Source organism: Triplophysa dalaica, chromosome 12, assembly GCF_015846415.1.
Source record: "Triplophysa dalaica isolate WHDGS20190420 chromosome 12, ASM1584641v1, whole genome shotgun sequence".
Taxonomy (NCBI): domain Eukaryota; kingdom Metazoa; phylum Chordata; class Actinopteri; order Cypriniformes; family Nemacheilidae; genus Triplophysa; species Triplophysa dalaica.
In genome coordinates this window covers 5,101,583-5,114,647 of record NC_079553.1, presented here as the reverse complement: position 1 = coordinate 5,114,647, position 13,065 = coordinate 5,101,583, and the positions used below count along the sequence as shown (strand labels likewise).

The 13,065-nt window shown below is 38.6% G+C and overlaps 1 protein-coding gene across 2 annotated transcripts in view; it reads left to right on the top strand.

The window, feature by feature from the left end:
• Nucleotides 1-13,065, top strand: part of sema6e (sema domain, transmembrane domain (TM), and cytoplasmic domain, (semaphorin) 6E) — a 113,307-nt gene that overhangs the window by 69,596 nt on the left and 30,646 nt on the right. For both annotated transcript variants that reach the window (XM_056762937.1, XM_056762936.1), the window contains exons 4-12: nt 1,098-1,294; nt 4,615-4,729; nt 6,707-6,764; nt 8,406-8,462; nt 9,130-9,231; nt 11,867-11,957; nt 12,217-12,339; nt 12,441-12,529; nt 12,711-12,928. In XM_056762937.1, coding sequence (XP_056618915.1) covers nt 1,156-1,294; nt 4,615-4,729; nt 6,707-6,764; nt 8,406-8,462; nt 9,130-9,231; nt 11,867-11,957; nt 12,217-12,339; nt 12,441-12,529; nt 12,711-12,928 — 992 coding nt within the window. In that variant the 5' untranslated portion in view covers nt 1,098-1,155. The remainder of the gene's footprint in view (nt 1-1,097; nt 1,295-4,614; nt 4,730-6,706; nt 6,765-8,405; nt 8,463-9,129; nt 9,232-11,866; nt 11,958-12,216; nt 12,340-12,440; nt 12,530-12,710; nt 12,929-13,065) is intronic.

The window sequence follows — 13,065 nt, the reverse complement described above, 5'->3', positions numbered from 1 at the left end:
CTGAGGTCTGGTGGCTTGCAACAATAAAATGGGCTGCAGGTCTGTTGGGATAGCAGTAGAGCATTAAATGCAGCTAACCATGTGATCATGCATAGTTAAGATGAAGCAAAATAAATGATAAACTTTTAAAAGCAGGTTTAAATGCTTCCCATATATTATGCTGCTTATGTGTTGGTATTTTGGAATGAAAAAAATGGCAGGTCACATTAAACATGGGTTTCTCATGCAGTGAGGATAAACATTGTTTGTCTCTATCGTAGTTTGTGGCTCTGACATTTAGAAATTGAATTGTCCCTTTTTGTTATTTAGTTTACGTCAAGATTTCCATACTCTTGGTCCGGCAATATCCAGTTTATGGTGATTTTAATAGTAATATGAGTAGCAATATAGACATTTTGCTTTGATGTGACTTATTTGGGATCACCACTTGATGCTTGATGTAAAATCCTGAATCAAAACTAGTTGAAGACCACTGGATTAAAGTACAGAGCTTCTCTGTATCATGGAGAATAACCTGATGCTGAACTCATTACTCTTAGTATCCCAGTCCATTATGAATCTAATATAAACACTCAAGCAGTTATTAATAATTCAGCCTGAGAGACATTTTCAATAGGACTCTCAGGCAGGAGATTTTCATTTCTCCCCTGCCCTGAAAATACGTTTTTGATCCATCCCCGCTGGCCTCGTGTAAAAACTGACAGACTGAAACGCTATCCCAGCAGCCTTTGCGGTTAATTGAGTTAAGTCACCTGTGAAAGACTGTACAGTTTAAGTCAATCAGCAAGGTGTCCCCCCGGCAGGGTCCTTTATTATATCACCTATAGTGCTCTCCCACTCGGTCATTCGCTTTTTATTTCCTCAGCTAGATTTTTCTTTTATTAATTTGTGTGAGTTGTTAAAAAAGTCACGCTGGCAAACTCATTGAGACTGCAGGTTAAATATTCAACTAAATTAACAATGACACAGGCACTCAATAACGTACGAGAAGATCGGTCAGGTTGTCTTTAGAGATGGAGTAGAAACATGCAAATCTATTAAAGTGAAGTGTTTTGAAACCAATTTGACAATTTTCCTCTCTATCTGGTCTCTTTCAGGTAGCGTTTGCTTCACTCTGGGTCATGCTGTGTGGCTGAGTTCTATGCTCTTGCTGAAATGAGGTTGGTGGTTTTGGGGTCGTGGCCCCTTTTGGCCTTGGTCCTCACACTCACCTTTACCAGCCTAACTCACCTGTGCCATGGTGCCGCACCCTTTCCTCAGGACCTGGAGCCCATCGGCACCGTTGGCAGTGAACGTAAGTATAAGGAATGGGTCATGATGGTTGGCTGACTTCTTTAGGGCAGATGGGCCGACTACTTATTTGAAAAACTCGCATCTAGATGGTTATGAATGTCCATTTTGAACATATTAGATGGATAGTTCACCCAAAATATGTATAAATGTTTACGACCTGAGGGTAAATAAATGATGAAAGTTTGTTATTGTTGTTTTCGGGTGAACTATCTCTTTAAGTACGAAACATGAAAATTTGAATAATAGTTGCAGTTCAGTCGTGTTTACGAACACAATAATAAGTTCCTGAGATAAGTATTTATCACAAAAAGTTTTTTGAAGAAAATGGAGCCTGGGAAACCTCGGTTTTGTCAGATCTCTAGAATTGAAAGGCAATTTGAATTATGAATGCAGTATCTCGCGCGGTATAGCAATAGAGGCATTAAACCATAAGCAGAGTTTAAAAGTAAAATGCCTGCCAAGCAATCAGGTCTTGGCAGATGCGAACTGTTTCCCAGGCCAAAATCCTAAATCAGCAGTCACGGGTGCCAAGTCCATCCCCACTCTACCTTCCCGTTCCCAACCCTAATCTACCCCCTCCCAATTTACCTCCCCACGCTGCTCCCTAGCATCCAGACGCACCGGTTCTGAAAACAGCATCACTCAGAACTGTTGTGAACTTGTTACTAATTGACAAATAAAACCCCCTCGGTCTTGGCCTTGTATCCAGTAGCGGGATATGAAAAGGCTTACTCAATTGCAAATGATGTGTGATAGATGTGTTTAGTGTTTTATTTTCCAGATCTACCCATTTATTACAGACAGAAAATCCAGAATTTGCTAAATTTGTGGCTTAGCGGTTAACTTATTGAGCTGTAACGCTAACTATTGTCCGGCTCACATCTCTTTCCCAACGTTTCCTCTAAAGTACCTGTCATTAAAAAAACAAAACCATGATGGATGTCACATGATGGACAGCGGTGACTCAGGGGTTATGTTTGAGCAGGTACAAGAGCCCTGCTAGGTGCTTTGTTCTGTTGAAATGACTGGCCTCTATTTGAGAGAGGTGGAAGAGTAGACGAGTCTGCAGCCTCCTGTGGATCAAAAAGAGATACCGAGCCTCTCAGCCATTGGTACAGATAGCAGGGCTAATAGAGCTCTCAGAGAAGAACATAACACGAGTAATGAGGCCCATTTATCAACTATTTCCACCTGTGCGTACGTGTATGTGTACGCTTGTGTGTATGCCTTTCTGCATTCTGAGATTTAGCTGTGAGCCGGTTATCATTTCAACATGTGGCCACATGCACTGTACCTGCAAACAGTTGTCATTTCTGCCCTTTTCTGAATGCTTGATCTTGTTCTGTCTGCATAACGTTTTGTTATTTGAAGTGAGAACTATATTGTACGACCCATTTTTATTCGCAAATATTCTAAGATATGTGTTGTATGTAGATCTTCTTGTGCAGGTCCTACATTATGTGGTCTGAATGGATCACTGCACCTCAAAGGGATAGTTCACCCCAAAATAAATTTCTTCCTTGTGTCATTCAAAACGTGTATTTGACGCTCGGAAAGCAAAGGAAAGATATTTTCAGAAAGGTCTCTGTGGTTTTGTGTACTTACAATGGAAGTCAGTAGGGGCACATGTTATTTGGTTACTAACATTATTCAAAATATTTATTTAAGCCGTAGGTCCGATTCACATTCCGCAGGCATATTCGTTATTTTGAATGTAGATGTGCGGCAGGAGAGCGGAAATAGGGGGCGACGCAGCATCGAAATGAGAAAATCTCAACGTTTCAGAAAGCCGCAAGTGCACCTCAGGTCATGTGACAAGAACCAACCAGCCGATATAGACAAGCTGGAGACACAGATGATCACAGCATAACTAAATATTTAGGAGCAGATTTATTGCAAGGTATTTTCAGTGCATATAATCCATATATCCTTCGTTTATATCTCCTCGTCTCAACGACTATTGTGGCCCATGGCTGCTTAGCGACGACAGACGCCAGGAGAGCGCAAAGTCCAGGCGCTTTGGAAGAAAAGAAGAACTCAGTGCAGCTTGTGTTTTCAGTGCGGTTTAAGACACTAAATGTGAATCGGGCCATAAAGGTTTGGAATGGCATAAGGGTAAGGAAAGGATGACAATGATGGAAGAATTTTTTTATTTTGGTTAAAGTATCCCTTGAATGGCAAAAAAATAAAGCATAGATAATATCGCTTACATCGCTGGGTTTTTATGTGTGTCCTGTTGCTAACCTAGTTTGGTCAAAAATGTCTGACACCAAATGGCTTAAACTGTTTGTGGCTATACAGTATTTCTTGTTTACAGCTGTGAGATTCCAGAAACATTGCTATGGTCACACACCAGCAGATTACAGTTGCTAAGCACTCTGCTAAACAGAGTTTTGAATTTAGTTTTGTTCTCACACAGTTCGGATAAAAATTAGACAGTCTGCGTTGTTTAACTGAGGTTACTTTCCTGTAGCTCAGTGATAAGAGCATTGTGTTTACAACGCAAGGTTGTGGGTTCTATCCCAGGGGATTGCAAATACCTATGTATAAATGTATAGGATAATGCAATGTAAGTTGCTTTGGATAAAAGCGTCTGCCAAATGCTTAAATGTAAATGTAACTCAATTTTGAGAATAAAACTTTAGTTGACCTAAGTTATAGGCTATTTATTTTAATGTGTTCTACACATCTTTGTAAATATGATTAAAATGTTGGCTAATATTTGAATAATTTGCAGTGGGAAAGCCTTGGTTTATGTTTTTATTTTTTATTAAATATTATACAGTATATTAATTGTATTAAACTAAAATACTAAAAAACAAAGTCATTGATTTTTTTGCGAAGGTCTTCCAGAATTGAAATTTGCTATTTAATTTAGCAATTCACTGTAAATAATAAAATTGAATTTGTTGTGGAACTGTATCCAGAGTTTAAAAAGCTGTGTAGAAAAAATATTTGCTCAATTTAGCTGCTACATGAAGAACATTGTGGAGTACCTCTTGACTCTTCTTTGACATTCATTCTTTTGACTTTTGAGGTATAACTAAGAAGAAGAATTTGCAAATAGTGCTTGCCATGTCAAAATGTTAACACACACATTAACTTTGCGTCAAAAGGAGATCTGGGATATGAAGCCCCTTTGATTTTAATGTAAATAGTGGGGGGATGTGATTGAGATATGATGTAAGCCAGATTCAAACCTCCTCCACCAGTCTTTTTTTTCAATCTTAATCATGTCTGGCATGAAAACTCATTGGTCATAATAATAGGAACCTTGTTAACATTACACTGTTGATGTCTTTTCTCTCCTTCCTTCTGCAGACACCTACCTGTACCCCAGTTTCCAGGGGAATATGTCCGATAATGACACTGCCAGACTGGGGATGGATTTTCAGAGGATGCTGCGGATTAACCACATGCTCTACATTGCTGCCAGGTATCCAATGCCAATTCAGTCAGTCAGACACACATACACACAGTTACACTGCACCACTGCAGTGTAGAGAAAACTACGGCGAGGAAGATTCTTGATGCAACATTGGCAGGGAATTCCAAACCTTCTGTTTCACGGGGACTGTTTCTCCAGACGGCTGCAGTGATAAGACCCACGCACTAATGATAAGGGTTGGGTGATTGGGCCAATCAGTCTCATTCAGACCTGGATTGCAGACAGATGGGTGCTTGCTCACTCTGTGTGTTTCACATCTCTCACTCGTTCCATTTCCTCTTTCTCTCTGTATGTCTCTTTACCTTTAATGCTCTCTCTCCTATCTTCTGCCCCTTTCAATTTAACTTGGTGTTAATTTAACTTGGTGTTTGTAGTATATTTTCATGTATCGAATAGTCTGAAAGAGCATATTTCATTTTGGGTATTTAGTAACAAACAATTTTATTGTTACAAACTATTAATATTTATCGTGGAAAATAAATAAAGCAGTTATTGGAAAAAAGTAAAGAAAGCATACGGTTGCATTATGGCGTGAATACATGAAGAGCTCTTTTCCAAAATGCTATAAATCCATAGTTTTCATGATTTTTTTTTTTTACCTAGACTCGTACATTTTTTTAATTTATCAGGTTAAAATGGTCTGCTGGCTCAGTCTGAACATGTTAAACAATGATTGTTAAATGAAACGATATATAATTGTCGATTATAAATTAAAAAAAAATTCAAAACGCTACAAATCCATCCTTTTTTTCAAAAATCTTTTTGTTTATTTCTTTTTAATAACAAATAAACAAGAAAACATGAAAAATATGACATCAGGGACTCATACTAGAAATTTACATAAATCAAATAAATGCAAATGCATGAAATAAATAATAGCCAAATAAAATAAATAATAACAAACTAAATAGTAAAATAAAATAAATATTTTCAATTTCATGTTTCAATATTTTCCACCACATACAACAAATAATTTAGAAATAACACATACAAATACCACTAACGAGCGAATATTGATTGGTCGAGAGGACATATTGCATTTAGGCTAAAAACAGGTTTGGGACTTATGGCGTTTTGGAAAGAAACTGCATCTTGCAGAACATTTTAAACAAGGAAATATAGCGATTTGGCATGAAACATTGATGGAGCAGTGAATAGGTTTAGTACACATCAAAATGGCATGACAAACTCATTTTTTGTGACGTTTAATGCGTTTTGGAAAAGAGCTCTTCATATGTTTTTCTGTGTGTTAAGTTGGCCATGCATGTATTAGACACGTAAAATTGCAAAAATTTAAGTGTCAGGATGCATTCTATCTAAAATCGAATGCTCTCCTAGACCTGCCTGAAACGCCTCCTGTAACCACACCCCCACAAATTCACGATAGTTAGTCCTATGAGTTGATTAAGACCGCCCAAATGTATATACAAGTCTCTACTGTCAGTACAATTTTTTTGGAACCTGATGTTCCAAATATGGTGAGAGGCATTACGTTTCCGTCACACGCTTGCAGTATTCAACCAATCACTGCGCACTGGTTAACTGGCCAATCATAGCACAGAGTGATGAGCTTTGTTAAAAATCTGCGCATTTCAGAGAGAAAGGTCACAGAGCAGAAGCAAACAATTGGGTGTATGGAAAATACAGCGTTTTTGAACCTTAAATCGTGAATATACATTGCATTACATCTCAAACAAAGGATTATATTTGTTTTAGTAGTGTCATTTGACTCCTTTAAATAATAGATGTATACAAAAACGTAAATACTATACAAATATACTTGATTTTGGTTTGTTTCCGAAAATGTTTTCTTGAGCGTGGTTTGATTCTAAGGTTGTGCTGTTGAAATTTTAGTTGTCGTGCAATAAATGCCCTTACCCAGGAACAAATGCATTTGATCTGTTCCTGGCGGATTTGGTTTAAGAGCAGCTTTTTGAAGTATTGAGTCTTTGTCTCTCTTTTCAGAGATCACGTTTTTGCCATTAACCTCAGCGCTTCAGCGGAGCGTCTCATCCCCCAACAGGTAAACTCACCTGACCCTCAACTTCCTGTTTTAGTCATTTCTAATGCTACTCTTTCTCACAGATCTGCACTGAAGTGTGATATCGGAATCTTTTCTTTTATTCGTCTTTGGGGAAGGACCATTCAGAAATCACATTTTCAAATGAGCAGCTCTCTTTATGGTCCATTGAAAGTCCTCATATTCTACACTTGTATTTTTATATTCCCTGAGGTCCACTTGGAATGTTAGTCAAGGTCTCTTGCACCAAAAATCGCTGTAATTTTGTTATACAAGATCATTTCCCATTCTGTCAGATACTTGGAATTAAACTTGATTTTGCTATCGTACCTTTAAGACTTTCATGCCGTATGTTAATGACATCTATTGTGATTAGTTAAGCTTGTTGCATATAAAATAAGTATTGGTTATGGATTTACTTTCTGGTCTGATGTAGTTCAGTCCGGTTCACCGGTATAGACCTCTTTGGAAAACCTGCATCACTGGTTGAAAATGTCAAGGCTGAAATCTACAGTGTATATGTGATAGATATTCTGAAATAAGTATTTTTGCAGCTGGGTTTCAATAAATTGACTGGGTTATATGTGTTGGGAGATTTTAGACCTAAAAGTTAGATTACGTGCATAGTTACTTCAAAAGAACAAGCAAAGTTGTATCTCTCTTGATTTTTATGTTAGTTAATCTGTTCCAAACCCTGTGAAGGCCCTGAAGAGGAGTTCTTTTAAGTCTATCACGGTTGTGCTCTTAATACAATAGCTGTTCTACAACATACAACAGAACAAAAGACCCCATTTTGTCTAAATTTTAAGACAACGTTGGAAGTATTCTTTCGCGATCCCACTGCTATAACCTCAGTAAAAAAGCCAGTTCGGCATAAAAAGTGATAATAATCCTTATTCTAAAAATGTTAATGTAATACAAATACTGAAACACTGATTTAAGTTAAACTATATAATAGATATTACATTATTTTAGTTAAAACAGTATTTAATAAGTTATTATTATTATATTTACTCACTTAAATATTATTGACATGATCTACATTTTTATGTATTTTTGGATGCTAAATCATTACTTTAGCTACATTTTTGTCACACTTTGTTCCAGACTGGCCTGTTATGAGGTTTCATGACCATTAGGAAACAATATTAGAAGGCAACTGCAAGGCATCCCAATAGAGCTAGAAAGTTTTTGTCAGTGATAGCTTTTATGTGATGCACTGATGTTGAAAAAACTCTGTTCCTCTCTGGATCTCCCTCTGACAGAAATATCTTAACTGTGAGTGAGACCTTAGAAACCACTGTGGTAAATCGTTGTGTTGTTTTGTATTTTTTTTCAGTCTGTCATGGTTTGTATGAGTGTGTTGATTGCCTGGTGTTCATGTTGGGTGGGCTAACAGGGGGCAGTCTGCAATACAACCTGACCCAATGACACCAGGACCCCTGACACACAGACGCAAACGCACACACACAAACATGAACTCAGCTTGTTAACAAACCTGTGAGATCTCAATTCCTCCCTGTTGCTCAGTCTCCTCTCCCTGTTTGTTTATTATCTGTGATGCTTATTGAAGTAAATAAGATTTTCTCATTGCAGCTGTTGTGAATAGGGACAAGTCCATGATTGTGTTTGTTTGTGTGGCAGAAACTGACATGGAAGACAAAGGATGTGGAGAAATGCACAGTCAGGGGGAAAAACAGCGTGAGTAAACAAGCCTTTTATTTCACTCTCTATTAAAAAGTATATATTTATATAATATACAAATAAATAAATCAACAGATTGAAGTTTATAAGGGATTACAGGGATTACACACTTACACAATATTGATAAATATAAAAATGTTGACTTTTTTAGATTTGTGATGTCAATTTGAACTATATTAAAACATTCAAAACTAAAAATTATAAAGGCAACATACATATTTCCCATTATTTCTGATCGTTGATCGACTTCACTCGGGCACAGTGCATGGCATGCCAGTCTCTCTGCTGTCTGCATTGACCTAAAACTTTGATGTAATTTAAAAATTGAAGGCATTTCATGAGCTATACACATTCACGATATTGAAATATTTCGATATATTGTGCCACCCTTATATACATCCAATCGCAATGGACATTGGATTCAATTTAAGAAAATGACAAATACTATAACAACTTTCTGTAGTGGCCTATCTTTGGACAATAAGCAGCTTATAATATTATAATGTGTCTGTTTCAAAAACTATTGCCGTGTCACATCCTGCAGCTTAGAATAGAGATGATGGTAATCTTGTGTGTGCGTGTTAAAATGACTTGAAGATGATTCAGTATCTGTGTCAGCGTGTGATGCAGGAGTAAGTAAAAGCCAATGCTTTGCCTCTCACAGGATGAGTGTTACAACTACATCAAAGTGCTGGTGCCACGTAATGACGAAACCCTCTTTGCGTGTGGAACCAACGCGTTCAATCCCTCCTGTCGCAACTACAAGGTATGTTAAGCCATTATATGTCACAAGAACAGATTCACGCGTACACTCACACAAAATAAAAGTCCCTCTGTACAACCGAATAGATAATCAAAGCTGCTCTTTAAGAACAAAATCTGACAACCTGTCTGAATGCACGCGCATTTACCCTTAATGTGTTGGCATTTAAATTAATTAGATCCATTAAACGACATATGGACCTCCCCTGTCACTCAAAAACTAGCATTTTAGAGAAGAGTTTTGCAAGAAGTTAAAGGGATGGATCACCCGAAAAAGAAAAATGTTTTATGATGTGGTCGTTCGTATGTCATCCCAAACCTGTATGACTTTCTTCTGCAGAACACAAAACACAAAATCTTTGTTTTTCATAAAATATGCAGGTATTGATTGACATGAGAGTGAATAAATGATAACAGATGTTTAAATCCTCTTAAACGTGTTATTGTGTGTTAGTCAGTGTGTGTCATTGGTTTGCTTTCAATGTTGATATGTATGTGTTTACTTTAAGCGCTACATTATGTAGTTTGACGATGAATCAGTACTGTTCTATGATTGATGGATTGTCATCAAAATTAGCAGGACTTTATGGTTTAATGATGTGTGCGCCTACATGTGTTCTGTGCGACGGTGAGCGTGTAAATCTGACTAAACTTCGCAGGCCAGCAGGGAGTCGGCTTAACTCGCAGATGAGGCTCAGCTCTCAACTTTTCCGTTCGAGGCTCTTTAGAGATCCTGATTTATGCACCTTACACTGACGGCATCTTCCTTTCCTATCTCTCTCTCTCTTTCGGTCTCGCCACCGTCTCGTTTTTGCATCTCTCTGAGGAGAAGGCCGGTCTGTTAGAGCCCTGGTGAGGGAAGATATGTCACAAGGTGCAAATCATGTCACTTAGCTCCTCTGTCTCAACGTCTCACGCATTCCTTCACTCTCAACCCACAGCTCCAGAGGTTACACGTTAGCCGTGGAGAGCTTTGTGGAAAACTGTAAAGAGAGGTTGTAAATGGAGACTTACTGTAGGGGTAAAAGCTATAAACATTTGGCATATTGCAGGCTTTTGTAGATTTCCCCCCCTCTTGATTCATATGTCTAGTATGTCTTGCACCAAAAAGTCGGGTTTTAGATTCTTATGATGATTGTCCCTTTTCTGACCAAACATTTACAAGACTGTCATGATTTACAAGTTGTCCCAAACCTGTATACATTTCTTAGTTCGATTGAACACAAAGAAAGATGTTATTGACTACGATTGACTACCATAGGACATTTTTTGTGTTTTTTTTGTCCGTTGAACATAAAAGAAGATATTTAGAGCGCCTTTGACTACCATTTTTTTTTTTACTATGGTAGTCAGTGGTGCCCCAGAAATCTCAGTAGCTTACAAGTAAAATATCTTTCTTTTTGTTCAACTGAACAAATAAATGTGACCCTGGACAACAAAACCAGTCTTATGGGAAAATTTTGCGAAATTGACATTTTTTCATCTGAAAGCTTAATAATTAAGCTTTCTATTTATGTATGAGTTGTTAAGGATAGGACAAAATATGGTGGAGATACGGACGTTTATAACTCTGGAATCTGACAGTGCTAAAAAATCTAAACATTGAGAAAATCTTTAAATTTGTCCATCAGAGGTACTGTAGCAGGCCATCCACTCACAAAAGTAATGTTTTTAAGTATTTAGGGTAGGAAATTTACAAAATATCTTCATGTTACATAATCTTTACTTAATTTTCTAATGATTTGGGGCATAAAAGGAAAAATGATAATTTTGACCCATACAATGTTTTTTTGGCTTTTACTAAAACTGTTCCCGTGCTCCTTAAGACTGGTTTTGTGATCCAGGGTCACAAATGTTTTCAGGTTTGCAACAACTAGAGGGTGAGTACTTCACAAAAATTGCTTTATATGTAAACTATGTCTGTTATGTTTTAACGATTTTTGAATTCTGGAGTATGATGTCGTTACAGTGTTACAGTACCTAACTCTATTATATTACATTTATAAGGAAATTCCCCTTTATATTAGTTAAAAATATCAGATGTTTCGAATGTGGTTAAGTGTTTGTTTGCTTAGCGCTGGCTGAAGGTTTTCTGTGCGCTTGTCTCCGGTGTTGCAGAACTGTTTCGGCGAACCGGTGGGTGGTGCGTGTTTCATGGTTGCTTTGTTTTGTTCCTCTTTGGGAACTGGAGGTGTGAACTGTGTGCCAACTTCTCCTGTTAGTCATAGGCAGAGCTGCAGCTAAACACCTGTGGTTTTAACAGGAAAACTGCCTCTGTTGGGTGGCACTCGCATGCATGCGTGCGAGTCCACAAAGATATTCACACCTCAAGCCCTCACAAAGACTGCTGGATTACACACAGACACACATTTAGTGGCGCGTTACTGCTTTGAGGCTCCTGTGGGCATACTGGTATTCAGGGTCACACTGTGTGTCATCCGCACCGGATTAGCACCTCCTGGACCTGTTGTAGCTCACCGGCACTTTCACTGCCCTGTAGCTTAACTGTGGGAGAATAACTGGAGCATCCCATTGCTTTCAGATGAATTCAGCTACGTTTGTAGGGTGAACTTCTGAGACGTGTGGAGAATGTATGGGTTTAACTTTGTATTTGATGTTAAATTTCTCTTTTTGGTCAGATGTCGTCACTGGAGCAGGACGGAGAGGAGGTGGTCGGTCAGGCCCGCTGCCCTTTCGAATCACGCCAATCCAACGTCGGCCTGTTCGCCGGTGAGTTGTCAGAGCACCAGCCGCCTGCGGAGGCAGACACCAAATCTCTTATAATCTCACTAGTGTTGGAATGACATTTTACAAAGCGCAGAAAGTGTCAGCGAGACAGCAGTGATCACAGCCGCATAGAGATTCAAAAAGGACAACAGGGAGATGAGAGCACCCCATGCTCTTTTTTCTTTTATATACACGCTGAACTGAACTGAACTCGGCTTTGATGTTGTTGCTCTATTATCAATACTCATTTCTCACTTCCCAGGCGGTGACTTTTATTCTGCTACGATGACGGATTTTCTGGCAAGCGATGCAGTGATTTATCGAAGTTTGGGAGAGAGCAGTCCCGTCCTGCGCACAGTCAAATACGACTCGAAATGGCTACGGGGTGAGTCGCGTGACCCGGTTCTAACACCTGTCAGGGTTGTGTTTTGTTTATTCATTTAAAATGAATATCGAATTTAATTTTCTGCGTTTGTGTTTATTTAGAGCCTCATTTCCTGCACGCTATTGAGTATGGAAACTACGTGTACTTCTTCCTCAGTGAGATCGCTGTAGAGTACACCACCCTTGGCAAGGTCAGACCAACACATTTCTCCCGAACCAGAACTCTGTGATTTTAAATATTGAATACTTTTTCCAAATCAATCCAACCGAATCGAAGCGAAGGAGAAATTCTCCAAAGCGTCATGCTCTGTACTTTCATCACCTACGTCCTTTCATCTAACCGCCCCTCTTTTTCTCCATTTTTACTGCTAGGTGGTGTTCTCCAGAGTCGCACGCGTGTGCAAGAACGATAACGGCGGTTCTCCGCGAGTTCTAGAGCGCTACTGGACGTCTTTTTTGAAGGCCCGATTGAACTGTTCGGTTCCAGGCGATTCCTTCTTTTACTTCGATGTTCTTCAGTCGTTAACCAACGTCATGCAGATCAATCACAGACCTGCTGTGCTTGGGGTCTTTACCACTCAAGCCAACAGGTACGACGTCCCACCATGCAGAGAAATATGGACAAACACTTTTGTTTCAATCTGTTTCTTTCAAATATACATCTACATCCAATCCATTTGATTTTTTAGGAATGGTTTGTTTGTTGAAGTTAAATGTAGTGTGTTTA